This window comes from Mya arenaria, chromosome 2 (assembly GCF_026914265.1).
Source record: "Mya arenaria isolate MELC-2E11 chromosome 2, ASM2691426v1".
In the NCBI taxonomy this organism is placed as follows: domain Eukaryota; kingdom Metazoa; phylum Mollusca; class Bivalvia; order Myida; family Myidae; genus Mya; species Mya arenaria.
Window position 1 is genome coordinate 53,379,231 of NC_069123.1, and position 19,103 is coordinate 53,398,333.

The 19,103-nt window shown below is 35.7% G+C and overlaps 2 protein-coding genes across 3 annotated transcripts; one reads left to right on the plus strand and one right to left on the minus strand.

The window, feature by feature from the left end:
• Positions 1–28: 28 nt before the first annotated feature.
• On the minus strand, positions 29–15,674 carry LOC128202985 (methylthioribose kinase-like). 2 transcript variants are annotated; one of them, XM_052904204.1, is made up of 7 exons: positions 15,519–15,670; positions 11,036–11,176; positions 10,605–10,734; positions 10,045–10,216; positions 3,309–3,709; positions 2,394–2,502; positions 29–609 (listed from the first exon to the last, which is right to left on the minus strand). In XM_052904204.1, the coding sequence occupies exons 1-7, from the start codon at positions 15,564–15,566 to the stop codon at positions 462–464; spliced, it is 1,149 nt and encodes a 382-aa protein (XP_052760164.1). In that variant the 5' UTR covers positions 15,567–15,670; the 3' UTR covers positions 29–461. The 2 variants fall into 2 exon arrangements, with proteins under 2 accessions (XP_052760164.1, XP_052760172.1); XM_052904212.1 differs by lacking the exon at positions 11,036–11,176 and having other exon boundaries at positions 15,519–15,674.
• Positions 15,675–16,023: 349 nt separating this feature from the next.
• Positions 16,024–18,279, plus strand: LOC128202975 (uncharacterized). The gene is made up of 3 exons (XM_052904196.1): positions 16,024–16,181; positions 16,625–16,912; positions 17,120–18,279. Exons 2-3 carry the CDS (start codon positions 16,690–16,692, stop codon positions 18,139–18,141), a joined length of 1,245 nt encoding a protein of 414 aa, XP_052760156.1. The 5' UTR covers positions 16,024–16,181; positions 16,625–16,689; the 3' UTR covers positions 18,142–18,279.
• Positions 18,280–19,103: the final 824 nt, after the last annotated feature.

Here is a 19,103-nt window from a genome sequence, read left to right on the forward strand (position 1 = left end):
AAATCAAATGTGTCATGTTTTCTAGTTTCAGCCATTACCTACAATTAAATTCTTGAGTGTCGAAATTGTATGTGTTCTTCTAATTTATTATCTTTTCTGTGAAAGGACTCTTTTTTGTTAGCAATTTATAAACACGTACAACACTTACCTGAAATTACATAAGTCACAACATATTTCCCTGAACAGTGCGAACAACACAATGAAGTCATTATTAAATAAGAAAATATATTTTAAATAATCGATGGTATAAAACCATAATTAGAAAATACAAATAAGTGATGTAAAGAGAATAAAAATATCACAAAATCACAATTATAAACACCTTATCATAAATTCAATATAATCTGTATATATTCTGGAACACAGCTTTGAAGAACATTTTCATGAATCACATCCCTAAAGGAATAGTTTCATCATTGAAAGCACATATGAAACAGCTTTAATATCACAAAGATTTGTCCCTACGCCAGCATAAGGGCTATAACCATAAGCCTATCAGCGTCGTGTATCCTGTGGGCAGCCTGGAGAAGCCGCACCCCTGCACTGAAACAGTCAGATTCTGCCCCTGGCATCCCCTCCAGGTCAGCGTTGTGAGCTGCTCCTACCAACCTGTAAAAGAAATACAGTTTATTTCTTCTCATGAACATTGTGACAAAGATGGATAAATACTAGGGATGCAAACGAATGGCAAAATAGATATTCGAATATTCGTTAATTCTTTCGATCGAATATTCGAATATTCGATTACCGAAATTCATATTTAAGAAGATGTAGTAAACTACTATTAGTATTCGTTAAAGTGATAGCCGGGACATTTAAACCCTATTTTGTCGTAGCAAGTACGCGCGGCGGACCCTGATTTTCCTCAAATGAGGCTTTGAAATTCTTCATTTTTAGGAAGAAAAAAAGCAATACATTATAAGCAGACAAACAACAAAATCGAATTATTCAATTCCGCTGTCTTTTGTAAACAATGTGAAATTAGATGGAGTCCTATGTTTTGCGCCAATAGAAGGTCTTTCCGTAGGATGATCAGCCTCGTTCTGAGATTGACCTATAAACTGACTAAATATAACTATGCAAAAATCCAAACCAACTCGGGAATACATATAGCCCGGAATTAACATTACAGGGTTTTCCCATGCCGGTACAAATAAAAGGTGAATTTCGAGCTATTGAAATTCGTGTAACAGTCCAATGACTCTATTGTTTCCTAAGTAACATGTGTATATTACAACGGTTTAATTCTGTTTGTACCGGAGGATTAGGTCGGAAAAACCTAGTAAAACGAACACATTAGAGAATTGGACTCATCTATTGTACACCAATAGAAGAAATATATCCTTAAATCCATTTCAAAGCACAAAAATTGTATCGAAAGATGGAAACAGTTTAAAGCACATATATGTAACAACATTATTGAGCACAATATTACATTATTGTGGCAATCATGTCATCACCTCGATTCGCGCTATGTTGCACAACATAATTTGCAGCCAAGATAACACATTCGTGTTAAATCCGATCCCTAGCCAGTTAATGTAAAAATAGGGGGACTTTTTATAGTACCCGACGATATGTCCCTAAATGACACATGACGCGTGTCTTGTCATCACATTCACACCTCTGGGATTAGGGGCCAATCGTAGTAAAAACAAGATAAACGAGCTTTATAAACAACACCAGTGATGAAGGCACAATGTGTTTTATTCTCTTTATCGAACTTTCTTTTCGAATATTCGAATACCGATTTTGACAATCGAATACCAAACGTTTGATCGAATATTCGAATATTCGAATATTCGTTTGCATCCCTAGTAAATACCTGATAAACAATGGTCAAGTCAGAGTGAACACCTGATAAGCAATGGTCATGTCAGAGTGAACACCTGATAAGCAATGGTCAAGTCAGAGTGAACACCTGATAAGCAATGGTCAAGTCAGAGTGAACACCTGATAAGCAATGGTCAAGTCAGAGTGAACACAGTTAATTTGGTTAAACTCTCATTATTGCAATGACATAAATGAGGCGTTGCTGAACAGATGAGACTGCTTAAACTTTCTTGAAATATAACATAAACATTGAGACCAAGTTTTGTACAGCTTGGATCATGAAAAATGGTCAAGTATAAGAGGTGAAATTTTGACAAAGGGCAATTAATGTAAGTATACTGAAGCAATAAGGCTGGATATCTAACATGTTGAAGACATTATCATACATGGAAATTGGTCAAGTAAGAGAGTTGAAATCTTTGAAAGATTGTGCTTGCGCCTCGTGAAATCTGAATCTGCAAAAACTACTTGAGTCGAATACAACCTCCCGGATCAAAACGCAGTACTAATAACCCTATTATATTAACTACAATATGTCCACCATGCCATATTCCTCCTACCTTCGGACAATCTCGCAGCCTGCAAAGCCAGCCATCTCTGACACAAGGTTGGCTTCATATTCCTCACGGTTCTCAACACAAGCCGTCATGTGACTCATGTATGTACTCACTGAAACAAACCACACTCGGAAATCATGGCGATGTACAATGTCCTATATTTATCAAATATATCTCTATATAGCTAAAATGATGTCAAAAAACATACAAGAAGCATTGTTCATGTAACTTGAACTACTTTAACAAGAGCGCCTTGGAGAAAAGGCTAATGCTCATCTGTTATTATTTTTTCAGTCAAACTAGATGCATAATTCAATAATTATTAAACCCAGATGTATGGGCCTTGGTGTTTTACATGTGTATATTGCTGCTGGGAACATGTATATCAACTTAATATAGGTTATATTTAACTATCTTAAATGTTTTTTAAAAGGTTAAAACTTTCCCACAATGGCTCTCTTAATACTTTGACTTCTTTGCTTTGAAAAACAGATCAGTTAACAAATGACAGAACAACTTCATTACTATTGTAACTGCTTCAAGATACATAACGTTTGCAGACACATACCTGTGAACTCCTCTTAAAGAACACAAAGTTTATTCAATGATAAAAAAAAATCACTGTTGGCATTAAGTTAAAGATTGTATGTTACTCACGTATCAAGGAAACTTGTATTTTATACTTATAGATATAAAATGATAATAGATTATAGGTCTACATGTCTAGCAACTTAGATTCAATACTGGGAACCAACCCCTGTAATGACTGCTATCAAGATGCAAAACAATTTGTTTTTGTTAAATGACTTCTATAAAGTTAAGCATGAAACAAAAATTCTAATACAGTGGACATAAGTTAAAAAAGCCATTTGATTTTGTTAAAAACCTAACAACAGTACTGTCTAACTGATTATGTACCTAGCAGTTTGCAGACATCAACCATCTGGTAGGCGAAAGCTCTGTGCTCATCATTATTTTCCTCGATAGACATATGTCGATAGTATACAAATATAAAATTGGCAAGCAGCATTCCCACATCAAAGGCCGCTGGCCCCACATGAACGAATTCCACATCAAACATGCGCGAGTCTGTATCGTTCACAAGGATTGAGCCGGTGTGAAGGTCACCATGCAACAGACATTCTTTCTTCTCAAGAAACAGCTTGAGCATGCGTGCAGCTGTGTCTAGCACCTGTTGGTCCTCGTATATTGTGTGTAATTTAGCTGCCACCTGATCCGAGCAGCTATTGTGAAGGCCGTCAGGTTTAAACGGGAATGTAAACACATAGTTCTCTGTCAACTGTACCATCTCCCTATTTCTGCAGTGCAACACAAAGTAAATGTCAAATAAGGGAAAGCAAAAAGGCAAATATTCATTACTGTATTATTTATAATCATAAAATACATTACACTTATTTATTATCATTATGAAAACATCATTATCACGACCAGTTGAATATTTATAAAAGAGCAATTGAAATCACCATGTCAGCATAAGAGCAATTGGAATCACCTTGTCAGTATAAGAGCAGTTGGAATCACCATTTCAGTATAAGAGCTATTGGAATTACCATGTTATTAGAGCAATTGGAATCACCATGTCAGTATTAGGGCAATTGGAATCACCATGTCAGTATCAGGGCAATTAGAATCACCATGTCAGTATTAGGGCAATTGGAATCACCATGTCAGTATCAGGGCAATTAGAATCACCATGTCAGTATCAGGGCAATTGGAATCACCATGTCAGTATCAGGGCAATTAGAATCACCATGTCAGTATTAGGGCAATTGAAATTATCATGTCATTATTAGGACAATAGGAATCAACAAATCAGTATTGGGGCAATTGGAATCACCATGTCAGTATAAGGGCAATTGGAATTGCCATGTCATTATTAGGACAATAGGAATCAACAAATCAGTAATAGGGCAATTGAAATCACCATGTCAGTATTAGGGCAATTGGAATCACCATTTCAGTATAAGAGCAATTGGAATCACCATGTCAGTAAAAGAGCAATTGGAATCACCATGTCAGTATAAGACCGATTGAAATCGCCATGTCAGTATTAGGGCAATTGGAATCACCATTTCAGTATAAGAGCAATTGGAATCACCATTTCAGTATAAAAGCAATTGGAATCACAAATTCAGTATAAGAGCAATGGAAATCACCATGTCAGTATTAGGGCAATTGGAAACACAATGTCAGTATATGGGCATTTGGAAACACCATGTCAGTATTAGGGCAATTGGAATTATCATGTCATTATTAGGAAAATAGGAATCAACAAATCAGTATTGGGGCAATTGGAATCACCATGTCAGTATTAGGGCAATTGGAATCGCCATGTCATTATTAGGACAATAGGAATCAACAAATCAGTAATAGGGCAATTGGAATCACCATGTCAGTATTAGGGCAATTGGAATCTCCATTTCAGTATAAGAGCAATTGGAATCACCATTTCAGTATAAAAGCAATTGGAATCACAAATTAAGAGCAATTGAATTCGGCATGTCAGTATTAGGGCAATTGGACTCACAATGTCAGTATAAAGGCATTTGGAAACACCATGTCAGTATTAATGCAATTGGAATCACCATTTCAGTATAAGAGCAATTGGAATCACCATTTCAGTATAAGAGCAATTGGAATCACCATGTCAGTATAAGAGCAGTGGAAACTACCATGTCAGTATTAGGGCAATTGGAAACACAATGTCAGTATAAGGGCATTTGGAAACACCATGTTAGTATTAGGGCAATTGGAATCACCAAGTCAGTATAAGGGCAATTGGAATCACCACGTCAGTATAAGGGCATTTGGAAACACCATGTCAATATTAGGGCAATTGGAATCACCAAGTCAGTATAAGGGCAATTGGAATCACCATGTCAGTATAAGGGCATTTGGAAACACCATTTCAGTATAAGGGCATTTTGGAATCACCAAGTCAATATAAGGGCAAGTAGAATCACCATAAGGGCAATTGGAATCACCAAGTCAGTATAAGGGCAAGTAGAATCACCATGTCAGTATAAGGGCAATTGGAATCACCAAGTCAGCATAAGGGCAATTGGAATCCCCATGTCAGTATTAGGGCAATTGAAATCACCAAGTCAGTATAAAGGCAATTGGAATCACCATGTCAGTATTAGGGCAATTGGAATCACAATGTCAGTATAAAGGCAATTGGAATCACCATGTTAGTATTAGGGCAATTGGAATCACCATGTCAGTATAAAGGCAATTGGAATCCCCATGTCAGTATTAGGGCAATTGGAATCACCATGTCAGTATTAGGGCAATTGGAATCACCATGTCAGTATTAGGGCAATTGGAATCACAATGTCAGTATTAGGGCAATTGGAATCACCATGTCAGTATAAGGGCAATTGGAATCACCATGTCAGTATTAGGGCAATTGGAATCACCATGTCAGTATTAGGGCAATTGGAATCACCATGTCAGTATTTGGGCAATTGGAATCACCATGTCAGTATTAGGGCAATTGGAATCACCATGTCAGTATTAGGGCAATTGGAATCACCATGTCAGTATTAGGGCAATTGGAATCACCATGTCAGTATTAGGGCAATTGGAATCACCATGTCAGTATTAGGGCAATTGGAATCACCATGTCAGTATAAGGGCAATTGGAATCACCATGTCAGTATTAGGGCAATTGGAATCACCATGTCAGTATTAGGGCAATTGGAATCACCATGTCAGTATTAGGGCAATTGGAATCACCATGTCAGTATTAGGGCAATTGGAATTACAATGTCAGTATTAGGGCAATTGGAATCACAATGTCAGTATTAGGGCAATTGGAATTACAATGTCAGTATTAGGGCAATTGGAGTCACCATGTCAGTATTAGGGCAATTGGAATCACCATGTCAGTATTAGTGCAATTGGAATCACCATGTCAGTATTAGGGCAATTGGAATCACCATGTCAGTACTAGGGCAATTGGAATCACCATGTCAGTATTAGGGCAATTGGAATCACCATGTCAGTATTAGGGCAATTGGAATCACCATGTCAGTATTAGGGCAATTGGAATCACCATGTCAGTATTAGGGCAATGGGAATTACAATGTCAGTATTAGGGCAATTGGAATCACCATTTCAGTATTAGGGCAATTGGAATTACAATGTCAGTATCAGGGCAATGGGAATTACAATGTCAGTATCAGGGCAATTGGAATCACAATGTCAGTATTAGGGCAATTGGAATTACAATGTCAGTATTAGGGCAATTGGAATCACCATTTCAGTATTAGGGCAATTGGAATCACCATGTCAGTATCAGGGCAATTGGAATTACAATGTCAGTATTAGGGCAATTGGAATCACCATTTCAGTATTAGGGCAATTGGAATCACAATGTCAGTATTAGGGCAATTGGAATTACAATGTCAGTATCAGGGCAATTGGAATCACCATTTCAGTATTAGGGCAATTGGAATCACCATGTCAGTATTAGGGCAATGGGAATTACAATGTCAGTATCAGGGCAATTGGAATCACAATGTCAGTATTAGGGCAATTGGAATTACAATGTCAGTATTAGGGCAATTGGAGTCACCATGTCAGTTTGAGATAAGATAATGAAATATAATTGGAGGAATGGGAAGGTTTTCTTTATGTATTGATTATCATGTAAAATGTATTAAATGCTAACTACTATATATGTCTAATGAACATTATCCAAGAAAGTGCCATTTAATGCTTAAACCACATAATGACATTGAAAGGAAACATTGGGTAACATCTGTAAAGAATTTATTATACAGATATGGTTTGGTCTTGTTTGGCTAAGTCAGAAAGTTGGAAATGTTTGCGATTTTTTAATATCATTTAAACAAAGGTTAGTCGATTGTAAAAGACAAAACTGGTTCGAAAATGTCAGAGACTCTACACGATGTGACACATATAAGCATTTTAAAACTCTGTTAGACCAAAAAAATAACTATGTATTAATTTACCATTTTATGTGAGGAATATGTTAGCGAGATTTCGATGTTCTAGCCATGTATTGTTCATTGAGACTCAACATTTAGGTATCACAAGGGAAAAGCGAGTGTGTAGATATTGCTTAATTAATTTTGATGTTAGATGATTGTGTAGAAAATGAATTTAATGTATTCTTTCAATGTAACAAATTCAGACAAGAAAGGCAATTTTTTATCTGATGGCAAGACTTCCAAAACTTCACTAAAGTCTAAACAAAGACAGAATAAAAAATATAGCATTCTCTGTAAATGTAATACTAGAACAAAACGATAAAGAATAATGACTGTCAATAAAACTAGAAATGTGTCCATAGGACACGGATGCCCCCACTTCGATTTTTTGTCACAGAAAATAAGCCATAATGATTATTCAGGATAATCTCAAGTCTTTTTTTGCAAATAAAGGGCCGTAACTCCTAAATGACAGAAGCGATTTCCATGGCTATCGAACTTGATCAAGATATTATGGTCACAATCATGTATGTAAAGTTTGGTGAGGATTGGACACATACTTTTCAAGAATTAGATTGGAAACATATATTTTTGAAGTATTTTTGGCAAAAAAGGGCCGTAACTCCTAAATGACTAAAGCGATTTCCATGACTATCGAACTTGATCAAGATATTATGGTCACAAACATGTGTTTAAAGTTTGGTGAGGATTGGACAAACAGTTTTCAAGAATTAGATCGGAAACAATCTTCGGGACGTACGTACGTACAGACAGACAGACGTACGTACGGACAAGGGCAACCCTATATGCCGCCACTTTGTGGGGGCATAAAAACACAACTCTATTAACTTTATGTTTTGTATTGTTTATGTTGTATTATGGGCCAGAGGCTTTTCTTTACAAATAAAATTTGACTTGACTTGTAATAGCAATTATATTTAATTTTGTGTTAAACACAAATCATAGGTATGAAACAAATGTTACAAAACACGCATAACAGATGTATGTTTCAGATCTGCAGTTACTGTTTATAGCACAAATTGAACTCATGTCCTAATAAACGCTTTGCTATTATCTCTAAGTAAGAAAATAAACAGTTCATGATATATGTTTAAAAACCCATGACTATTTTAAGAATTCATACTACACTTAGTATACGTCATTCTTTATTTTGTTTATCTACAATCAATATAGCAATTGTATCCATACTTGACAAGTTGCCAACATCTACATGTACCAACAACATTACAAATGTTAACCTCACTAGCAAATATTTTTGAAAAGTTGATATTATTTATCTATATTTTGCAAATGCAGATGTTGAATCATTCAATAAAAGCTTTTAGTATTTCAAAATACATAAGTGTTCATAAAATTATTCATTAAAGAATATTATTTAAAGAAATGACATGTTCTAGTTTATGTTACAGAAAAAGTCCATATAATTTATAATTTATCTATAGATGGCTTGTACCTCTGATTAGATAGTGTATGATATTGTACAATACCACAAAGTGATATATGAGAATATGACCATGTTTCATTTTTAGAGTAAAATGGATTTTTATCAGCTAATATGCTGAAAAAGATTCACTGATAAGCCCTAAATATTCATTTATCCATTACATTTACACTAGGTTAATTATGGATATAGGATCTAAATTTTCAATAAAAATCTTTTTGTGGACAAACCCATTATTACCGGTATAACAATGTGTTTAAATGACACAAGTTTTGCTGTCAAAAGATTTAATGAAAAATATATTTTGAAACCTTTTCCTTTCAAAAATCTATGTTAATAAATCTAAACAAGTACCGTAGTGACTGTGATCTGTGATTGAAATACTTTACTTTTGTATATGACAAACATGATGAATGTTAGAAGATTTTAGGGTAAATAAGGGCCTACAATATACATACTTGCAACTCAGGATATAAATTACGAAATATTTAACTGTTGAAATGCCTACAAGCATTAAGGATGTAAACATTCATCCTTTTCTTTTATAGTAGGAACACAATTGAATGTTATCACATTTCACTTTACATTGGTAACTGTGTTAATTATTCTACTTCCAGGCCAACACATACATGTAGAGAGCTGCATTTACAATAGAATCAGTTTATTTCTTAAACAAAAATGTCAATTTCATAACAATAAACATGGAAATTAGAGTGCAGTTTACAGGCTGATGTAGACTAGATATGAAGCCCAAACTGAGTAATTAAAAACAAAGACATCAATGTATTAAGTTAGCAAATCAGCACATATCTTGGATTAATTAAGTTATTATTATTGATATATATATATACAGTTGTTGTTTTAATTGGTTGTTTAATATATAATATATCTTATTTTAGAAAGCTGCATTTCTGCAGTGGTGAAGGTGGTGGTGGTGCCAGTGGTGGTGGTGGTGGTGGTGGCAGTGGTGGTGGTGGTGGTGATGATGATGATGATGATGATGATGATGATGATGATGATGATGATGATGATGATGATGAAAATCCCTCCTATACATTCAAAGCTGTGCAATGACTACAAGTTTAAAAGTTGATCCGCAAATGGCTAAATTAAAACTTGCTATAAATAAATAAATAAATGTTACTATTATTTATAATATTTTCAATTGTCCACATTTTAAGAACCTAATTATGATATCAAAGAAAATACAAACTCAAACTGTTTGACAAGCAGCGCCATGTTGTCTGGCCCGATGTTCGCTACATGTGTTTGTGTATGGACCTGAGCCAAATGCTGGGCAACACTTTCTACGATGTTGGCTGGACAACAACCAGCAATCAGCTCTTCCCTCATTACACGGTACCCGTAGAGGTCTTCCATAAACACTTAAGTTTTGTAGATGTAGATGATAAAAGTATTCATAGATTTGAGCATTTTATCATTTTGATAATTATTTTGTAGTACTGTAAATCAATATCTTGAGTAATATTCTTTGTTTTTTTTTTCAATTTATATATTTAAGAAAATTTAAAAAAAAATTACTTGTCCAACAGTCCTTTTTAACTAAAAGCAATTCCTTCCAATCAATTCCATTTTATAAGTTTAAAAAGTATAAATCAGTTTGTTTTTATTATAACATGTATATGATCAACTTTGCTCCTAAAAAATATAATATTTTAATAGATATATATAAGCAATACTACATATGATGGTTAACATGGAGAGTTAGATTAGATTTCTGACTGGTTAGTAGCTGTTATTGATGCTACTTACAGGAATGGAGTGTTTGGTCATAAATGTATGGACGGGGCACAGAGCCTGGAGAGAGCGAGTGGAACTTCTCAAGGGTACAGAACTCGATCCTGGTCCGCTCCTCTGTGCAAGGGAAGTCAGGACCAAGGCACTGCAAACACACATGAACAGCTGCATGTTTATACCTATAAATAGGCACCAGAAATTGCCCATCGATGGTTTAATTAAGGTTCTTCTCTTTCACCAATACTGCATGAAACATGGATGTTTTTAACTACCACTGATATTCCTTAAAACAAAGGCTGAAAAATTACAGATAAATATCTTTTATCAGATCTTTTAATTTCAATTTCTACATCAGAATTTTGAGCCAAAGTTCAGGCAGTTCACATCTTATAATCTTTTCTTATGGCCTAAGTCTTCACTATCAAAAAGAATGAACAGATGCCTACTTTGACATATGGCAAGGAATGTTTGACAATGATGCTGCTCTTTTTCTCCCCCTTGACATTTTTTGTGAAGAGGCGGGCAACATCATTCAAATTTCCATCACCAATCTCGTCAACAAAAACTTCATCTTCATCACAAAATCCCTGAAAAACAGATGTATGTAAAAACTGAAAAGCATTTCACATTAACCTAGGACAGTCATACCAACACAAACTGTAATCACTATAAAGTTTTGCCATAATACAGTGAAGTTTTCCAACATATGGAGTATATAGTAAAGTATCTAAATAATGCATCTCCTCTTACAGTCTTCAATTTTGAAACCCTTTTAGAAATTATGCTCATCAATCAGAAATAGAAAAGAGAGATCTTCTTTTCCAGAAGTATACTGATAGTTACAATGATTTTATTGCGGATTGATATTCAATGACTAAAGCTGCACTCTCACAGATATACCATTTTTACACTTTTTTTTGTCTTGGAAAGAGCAAATTTTTGCGTAAATATCTGCAAACCAACGATATATGATTACTGACAAAAAATCAGATCATAGATTTTCATATTTCCGTTAGAAAATTAATGTTTTATGCCTTAAACTGTTACTAGCAGTTTAAGAAAAATGCATAAAACATCAATTTTTGAACTTAAATTTAAAAATCTGCAATCTAATTTTTGTCAGCAGTCTTATATAACTGGTTTCCATGGATTTTCGCAAAAATTTGCTCGTTCCAAGACAAAAAATAAAAAAGTTGTCAAAATGTTCAATCTGTGAGAGTGCAGCTTTAAAACAAGACACAATAATTGTACACATCAATACTGTCAAACTAAACTGTATGTATTTGCATGACCATATGCAAAAAGCAACATTTGTGTATACCTGAAATACATTAAGTGACATTTAACCTGAAATTATCTATTTTTATGCCCCCTTTTGAAAAAAGTGGGGTATATTGTTTTGCACATGTCGGTCGGTCGGTCGGTCGGTCGGTCTGTCTGTCTGTCGGTCGGTCGGTCGGAATACCAAATGGTTTCCGATCAATAACTTGAGAACGCTTTGACCGAGGGACCTCATACTTGGTATGTGTATTGGTCATCACCAGCAGATGAACCCTATTGATTTTGAGGTCAGTGGGTCAAAGGTCAAGGTCAGTGTGACCTTTACATGAAAAACGGTTTCCGATCAATAACTTGAGAACGCTTTGACCCAGGAACCTCATACTTGGTAGGTGTATTGGTCATGACCAGCAGATGAACCCTATTGATTTTGAGGTCAAAGGTCAAGGTCAGTGTGACCTTAACATGAAAAACGGTTTCCGATCAATAACTTGAGAACGCTTTGACCCAGGGACCTCATACTAGGTAGGCTTATTGGTCATGACCAGCAGATGAACCCTATTGATTTTGAGGTCAGTGGGTCAAAGGTCAAGGTCAGTGTGACCTTTACATGAAAAACGGTTTCCGATCAATAACTTGAGAACGCTTTGACCCAGGAACCTCATACTTGGTAGGTGTATTGGTCATGACCAGCAGATGAACCCTATTGATTTTGAGGTCAAAGGTCAAGGTCAGTGTGACCTTAACATGAAAAACGGTTTCCGATCAATAACTTGAGAACGCTTTGACCCAGGGACCTCATACTAGGTAGGCTTATTGGTCATGACCAGCAGATGAACCCTATTGATTTTGAGGTCAGTGGGTCAAAGGTCAAGGTCAGTGTGACTGTAAGCTGAAAAAAGGTTTTCTGATTGTCCATATTTTATTTTCTTATATAGTAGACAGTAGAAATTTATATGTCACTAAATGCATGAGTTGAAGTATCAGTTTTCAGTGAACATCTAGTTTAATTATGCCCCCCTTCGAAGCAGAGGGGTTATATAATTGCTTTGCACATGTCGGTCGGTCTGTTGGAAGACCAAAGCTTGTCCGAGTGATAACTCAACAATTCCCGGACCTATGGTCATCAAACTTGACATGAAGATTAGGTATGACCAGTAGATGACCTGCCTCATATGCATCCAATGACAAATCAGCTGTCATTTCAGTCCATGCATATTTCATTCAATTGTCCAAATATTTCTGGCAACTTGGCGCTCAGGGGGCATAATGTTTGACAAACATCTCTTGTTTTGTTCAGATTTATTAAAGGGGTCACTCCTTCCAACAATCTAGCATATAATAGCTATTATTATATATAGTATACATGCATATGTTGTTAAAGCATCTTGGAAAATGGAATGCAATATTAGGCCAATGCTTTTTGCATTGACATTAGTGTCAGAGTTAAAAATATAAGCTTGTGATATACTGTTCATTACAGGAATACCAGGGATTTATAGTCATTTTGTACCCTGACCATTTCGTACCCTCAGATTATTGGTCATTTCGTACCCAAGCTATAGTCATTTTGTACTCTATATTTTATTTATATTTTTTTTCATATGAAAAACAATAATGGAGTGAATAATTCAATATAGACTCAATTAGTTAACATATATATGAAAAAATATTAATCTGGTACGAGTCTTAACACTTCTCAGATTTTGATAATGGATGCTTTAATGAGCTGCTAATTGAGTTGCTAAACAACTTTAATTTGGACAGGTTTTAAATTATCAAGACGTGTGAAGTTCTTTGTGTATTTCTGGTAAGTGGTGGCACTTGTTTAATTTTCTTCGATACTTCTGAGGTAACAATTTTACTTTTTAAAGTGACAATTACGAGGTGCAGTCAAAAAGTTCCCGGACTGGTTATATTTTGCACACTTTTGACGTCTGACTATGACGCTACTTGTCACACATATATCCTAACAACATTTTTACATTTTGCAAGCAGAATTAATTACATAGCATCCATATTTTGATAGAGAAATATGTTCATTGTAGTATATAACCTACGCTACGGATCACTTTGAATTATCACCGATTACGAAATTGTTTTCACTGTTATTAACGTTAGAAATGCAATATTTTGGTGCCGTTTCATCATGTAAATTTACATGACGTCTCACTAACGTCTTTTCTAAGCACACGTCCAAAACAAACATCATCGCTTACAAATTATTGAATAAGTATGCATTGTCTGAAGCCATGAAAGACATCGCCGGTGTGGAAACGTCAACGTCATCCGAGCGAACAGAGCAACGAACAGTCATTAACTACTTGGCGAGAGCGGGAATGACACCAAATGACGCATGGAAATTTATAAATCTGGTAGATGGTTTACGTAAATGTTCCCGGACACTCATATTGGACTGGCACAAGCATTTCCGGGACGGTCGTGACGACATAACTGACAATAATGGAACAGGATAGTGGCAGTTCGACAAAATGCAACGTGTCATTTTCGTAGATCGGCGGAAATCGATCAATGTAATAGCTGATGTGTCGGATTTAGCCATGGGAATATACACATCATCTTGACAATTATTTATTTATTATTTATTCCAGGCATTTCTTATGATATGAATTCAGTTCACATTGAGTTAACATATGTTTGTGACATTTAAGACGTGTAGAGACATCTTACAAACTCATGGGAAAGAAACGCCCGGACTGCGAAATTAGATCTTTCATCAAGACAATGCTCCTGCACTTCTGGCTGAAGACTCATTACTTACAATAGATTTTTGGGGGTATGAGAGACTGCATTATCGGACTTGTAGTGTCGACCTAGCGCCTTTGGACTACTGTGTATTTCCAAGATTAAAGGCCGACTTACGAGGTGGCAGATTTGAATCAGCAGAAGAAATGAAAATTGGCCTCAGATCGGCGGTTATGAAGCAACTGCGAAAAGGGGTGGTACGCAGATATTTTTGAAAATGGGTAGATTGGCACAGAAAATGTATTGAATTTCAAGGGCAATATACTTTGAACACATTGACTAGCATACAAGCGCCTACATTGACGTAATTTCATTAGTGAACGTCAACATTGCGTCATTTCTGTACTAAGTGATCCGTACAGTGTGAGTTATGTTAATTTGCTATGTAAAAAATGATTGTTTTATGTGTGATTAAAGGGTAATATATGTACAGTCATGTAGAATATAAATTCTGCTTTAGTTTGATGCAATTTTATTTTTTCAAATCCCAAAAATGACAACAGTACAAAGGCAGTCCGGGAACTTTTTGACTGCACCTCGTATAACAAACAGTATATCAAATATAATATAATTTATTTAAATATAAGATTCATATATGTGTTAATACAAAATGTCTTTATTCATTTAAGCTTCGTATTTCAGGACAAAAACCAAAATAAAAAATAGGGTTAGAAATGACTATAGGTCGGGTACAAAATGACCAAAAATAGGGGGGTGCGAAATGCCTAGTTCCCATACTAGGACTCTGCATCACTTTGTGGATCCAAACACTTCCGTCATTTTATGTTTGTATACAAACAAGTATTGCATGTATCAATTTAGTAATTTTGAACATATTTCTTTTTGTTAAAGCATCTTGGATCCATAGAATAAACTGTACATTACAGGGATATCGGGGCAGTGCTTCACTCGGTTGATCCAGACTTCTTTCATTATTTGGCTTAAACTTTGTGAATTTTATACGGTGCAAATACAATTTCTCATCGACAAAACGGTCCACCCGGAAGAGGTTGTTCCCAAAACTGTATGCGTCTGCGTGAAACATATGACGCACATGTGGTACTATATTTAGACACTCATTTTCTGGAGGTGTGTCAATGTCAGCCAATAAAAGCTCAAAAGTGTAATTACGTCGACCTCTGGATATTTGCCAATTTTCTGATGCAATTTTCAAACCACAAAACTTCAATATGTCTACGCGACCAAAAAAATATTCCTTCAAATCGATTGTTCTTCTGCAAGCGCAGCATTCATTAAATATTAAAAAATCGTGATTAGCTCAAATTTTAGTATTTGCTATGATAAATAAGGAAAAAAGGATTTATATTTTCCCTACAACTTTTAAAATAAGCCACTAACGCGCATTTATATCAAACTACTTTTTAGCAAAACGTGCTTTGGCAGAACGTGCGCCATTCAACATTGACCAAGCGACGAAGATACATGCGAAGAAGACAACAAGCTGAAATATGGCAGCGTGATTGTGGCAACAGAACACGTGCAAAAGCATTGCTTTGCACTAAAAACAACACTTATTTTCACCATGGCGTAAGTACAGACTTTTAATTTAAAGTTTACTAACCGTATTGTAAAGTTATTGGTTTTAAAATCATGCTGTTGATAAGCGACGACGTGGCACCTGCTCGTTACCATATTAAATTCTATCTGAATCTGAGCTGGTCCTAGATAACATGCAAGTATTTTAGTGTGTTTTTGTGTACGTACCAGCTGCCTATTATGGTTGGTTTGGTGAGCGCCTTGGTGGTTGTGGGTTCGAACCCTACAAGGGGGGTGGGGGGGGGCGGGGCGGTAGGCAATTCCTCCATAGGGAACCTTTATTTTAATGACGTCTGTATAAAAACGGTTTGTCAGAAGTGTAGTTAGTGTTGATTGGATTCTATTAGCAAAATTGTGTCAACAGTAACGCTCCAACTAAGCGAACATGAAGCCAATTAGTTTGTAAGTTTCAACATTATTAACTTCCATTTCAGGTTCCCCAACGTGTACTTGTTCCTGGCAATAGCCTCATACATCGGATATACAGAATTTGAAGACTATGTCGAGTCAGAGTCTATACAGCAGCATGGAGTTCTCCCTGCAGTTGGAGAGCTCCCTGGACGAGATGTTCGGTCTGTCGGCAGATGTGTATGCCGCTGACCTTGGGACGGAGGGAGGCATTCTTGATCTCGGCCTAAATGGGGGTCTTAAACCACATCAGCTTGACCAGCAGGCTGTCCAGGCATCACTGGAGGATTTCATTCTTCCAGAAACACCTGGAGGTATGTTGAATGTGATTGTACCGGCTCTCTTATAGGTACATGTGCGCAGTTGAACTGGTTTACCTCTGTCTTATTCGATGTGCGATCCAAAAGGTGACTTAAAAAAGTTGGTATTAAAAAGATAAATATGAAATTGTACATTTTCTAAATGTTACCAAATGTGTTGCTGGTTTTAAATGCAAAGCTATAGTTTGATTTCTATTTCAGATCTACTTGATGACTGGATGGAAACACTTGATATAACATCTCTTCTTGATACAAGCAATGCCCCTACAGTAACTCATTCATCAGCACCATTAGTTCAGCTCCCCAGTGTCAACAAACCAGTGGTCTCCCCAGCCACACGGATAGTTTCTTATACAACCAACAAAGGTGATGACGAGCCGAAAAAAGAGGGCATGAAGATTGCTGCATTTGAATTACTCAAAGCACTACTAACAGATAATCAAAAGCTCGTTCAAAGCAGTGAAGCAGAAATTGCTAAAGTTGAACCTGTCATGATGCCTGTACAAAGAGTATTCCTAGAACCAGTTGAATCACCAGAAGCTGAAGTTCCAAATCTTGACTTCTCTGCATTCATTGAGGAAAATGTTTCTTTTGACATTAAAGATGAAAATGACGGTGATCAATCACACACCTCATTTCAAGATTTGCTTGAAATACAGCCTGTTGTATCCTTTGACAATGGTGATGTTGCTGAATTTCAACCTGAATATGACAGTGCCTTAATTGCCAGTATTGAACCTTTGACAAATTTAGGCGTTTCTTACACTGCAAAGGTCTGCTCAGCAACCCCACCAAAGTCACCTAAATCAGAAACATTTTCCGAGCCTTCATCTCCAGAGTACTCCAATGACATTAGCACTATTGACACCAGTTACCTCGATGACAGCAGCTGGTCTAGTTCAGTTAAAAGCAGTCAAGTGTATGACCATGAGTTTACTAAAATTAAATCCAAAAAAAAGAAGTCAAGGTCAGATCCATATGATGCTGATTTTGATCATATTTCTGATAAAAAACTGCGAAAAAAAATGCAAAACAAGAATGCCGCCACTCGTTATCGTGTTAAGAAACGATCAGAGAAAGAAACACTTCAGGAACAGGAATTGCGTCTGTCTGACAAAAATAAAGAAATGCGAGAAAAAGTAGAATCTTTGCAACGTGAAATAAAATACATGAAAGAACTCATGAGTGAAATAAACAAAGCTAAAAAGCAATCTAAATACTGAAATTTGCAAAAATATTCATCCCAGGTTTTTGATCTTTAAGTGATTTTTTCTTGTGTACAAAATCATGATATTGATACTGTGACTCATTGTACATTTTCATTGATAAAATTTGTAAAATAAATGAATATCCATGGTCAACTACCTTGTTTTGCCATAATATCGACCACCTATCCAAGATTGTGTGTAGAGAAATATTTTATAATTTGTATTATATGAATAGACCCAAGTTGTGTAAAAATAGCAGTTAAACTAGAAGAATGAGCTCTAATTGCCAAAATAGAGGATATTTGTTTTGTATCAGAATAGTATGACAACACTTGTGGTTTCTGGATCAACTATTGATCTAATGTGGTATGAAATACTAAAATCTTGGTCCTATTTTTATTAAGTCGAGGGTTGTAAAAATATTAATGCTTGTCCAAATTCGAAAACAGATTTTTTTTTGGATCGTTATTTGAGAGCAATGGTAATATTGGTCATTTCAACATCTAGAACAATGTCAAATATCAACACAAAATATAGTGTAGTGTCACTACTTTCATAAATTTGATGGTATTGATCCAGTCCAAGAAAATCGTCAGATTTCTCAACATAATTTTAGGACCAGTGTGTTTATGCATCATCCCGGTTAATAAACAAGGTCGTATCATTGTGAATGCGTGAGCGTCTTAATAACACACTTGTTAAAAACAGTGACTAAATGGAGATTTGGTGGTTGTTTCCTGATTGATGTATGTTTAGGTGTTGTCTAAAAAATCGAACGTGAATATGTCTGGCAATCCAACAAGTCTAGATATGAGCCAGAACAATAAAATTCAATCCCGTTATGGGAGTTTCAATTATTATCCATTACACACTATCAATGAATGCTTTCTGTGAAAAAAGCAGAGGATTTAATAGATCTTAACGGAATTGTATTGAAAACTGTCTAAATGTATGAATGAGATACCGTAGTTGGTGAA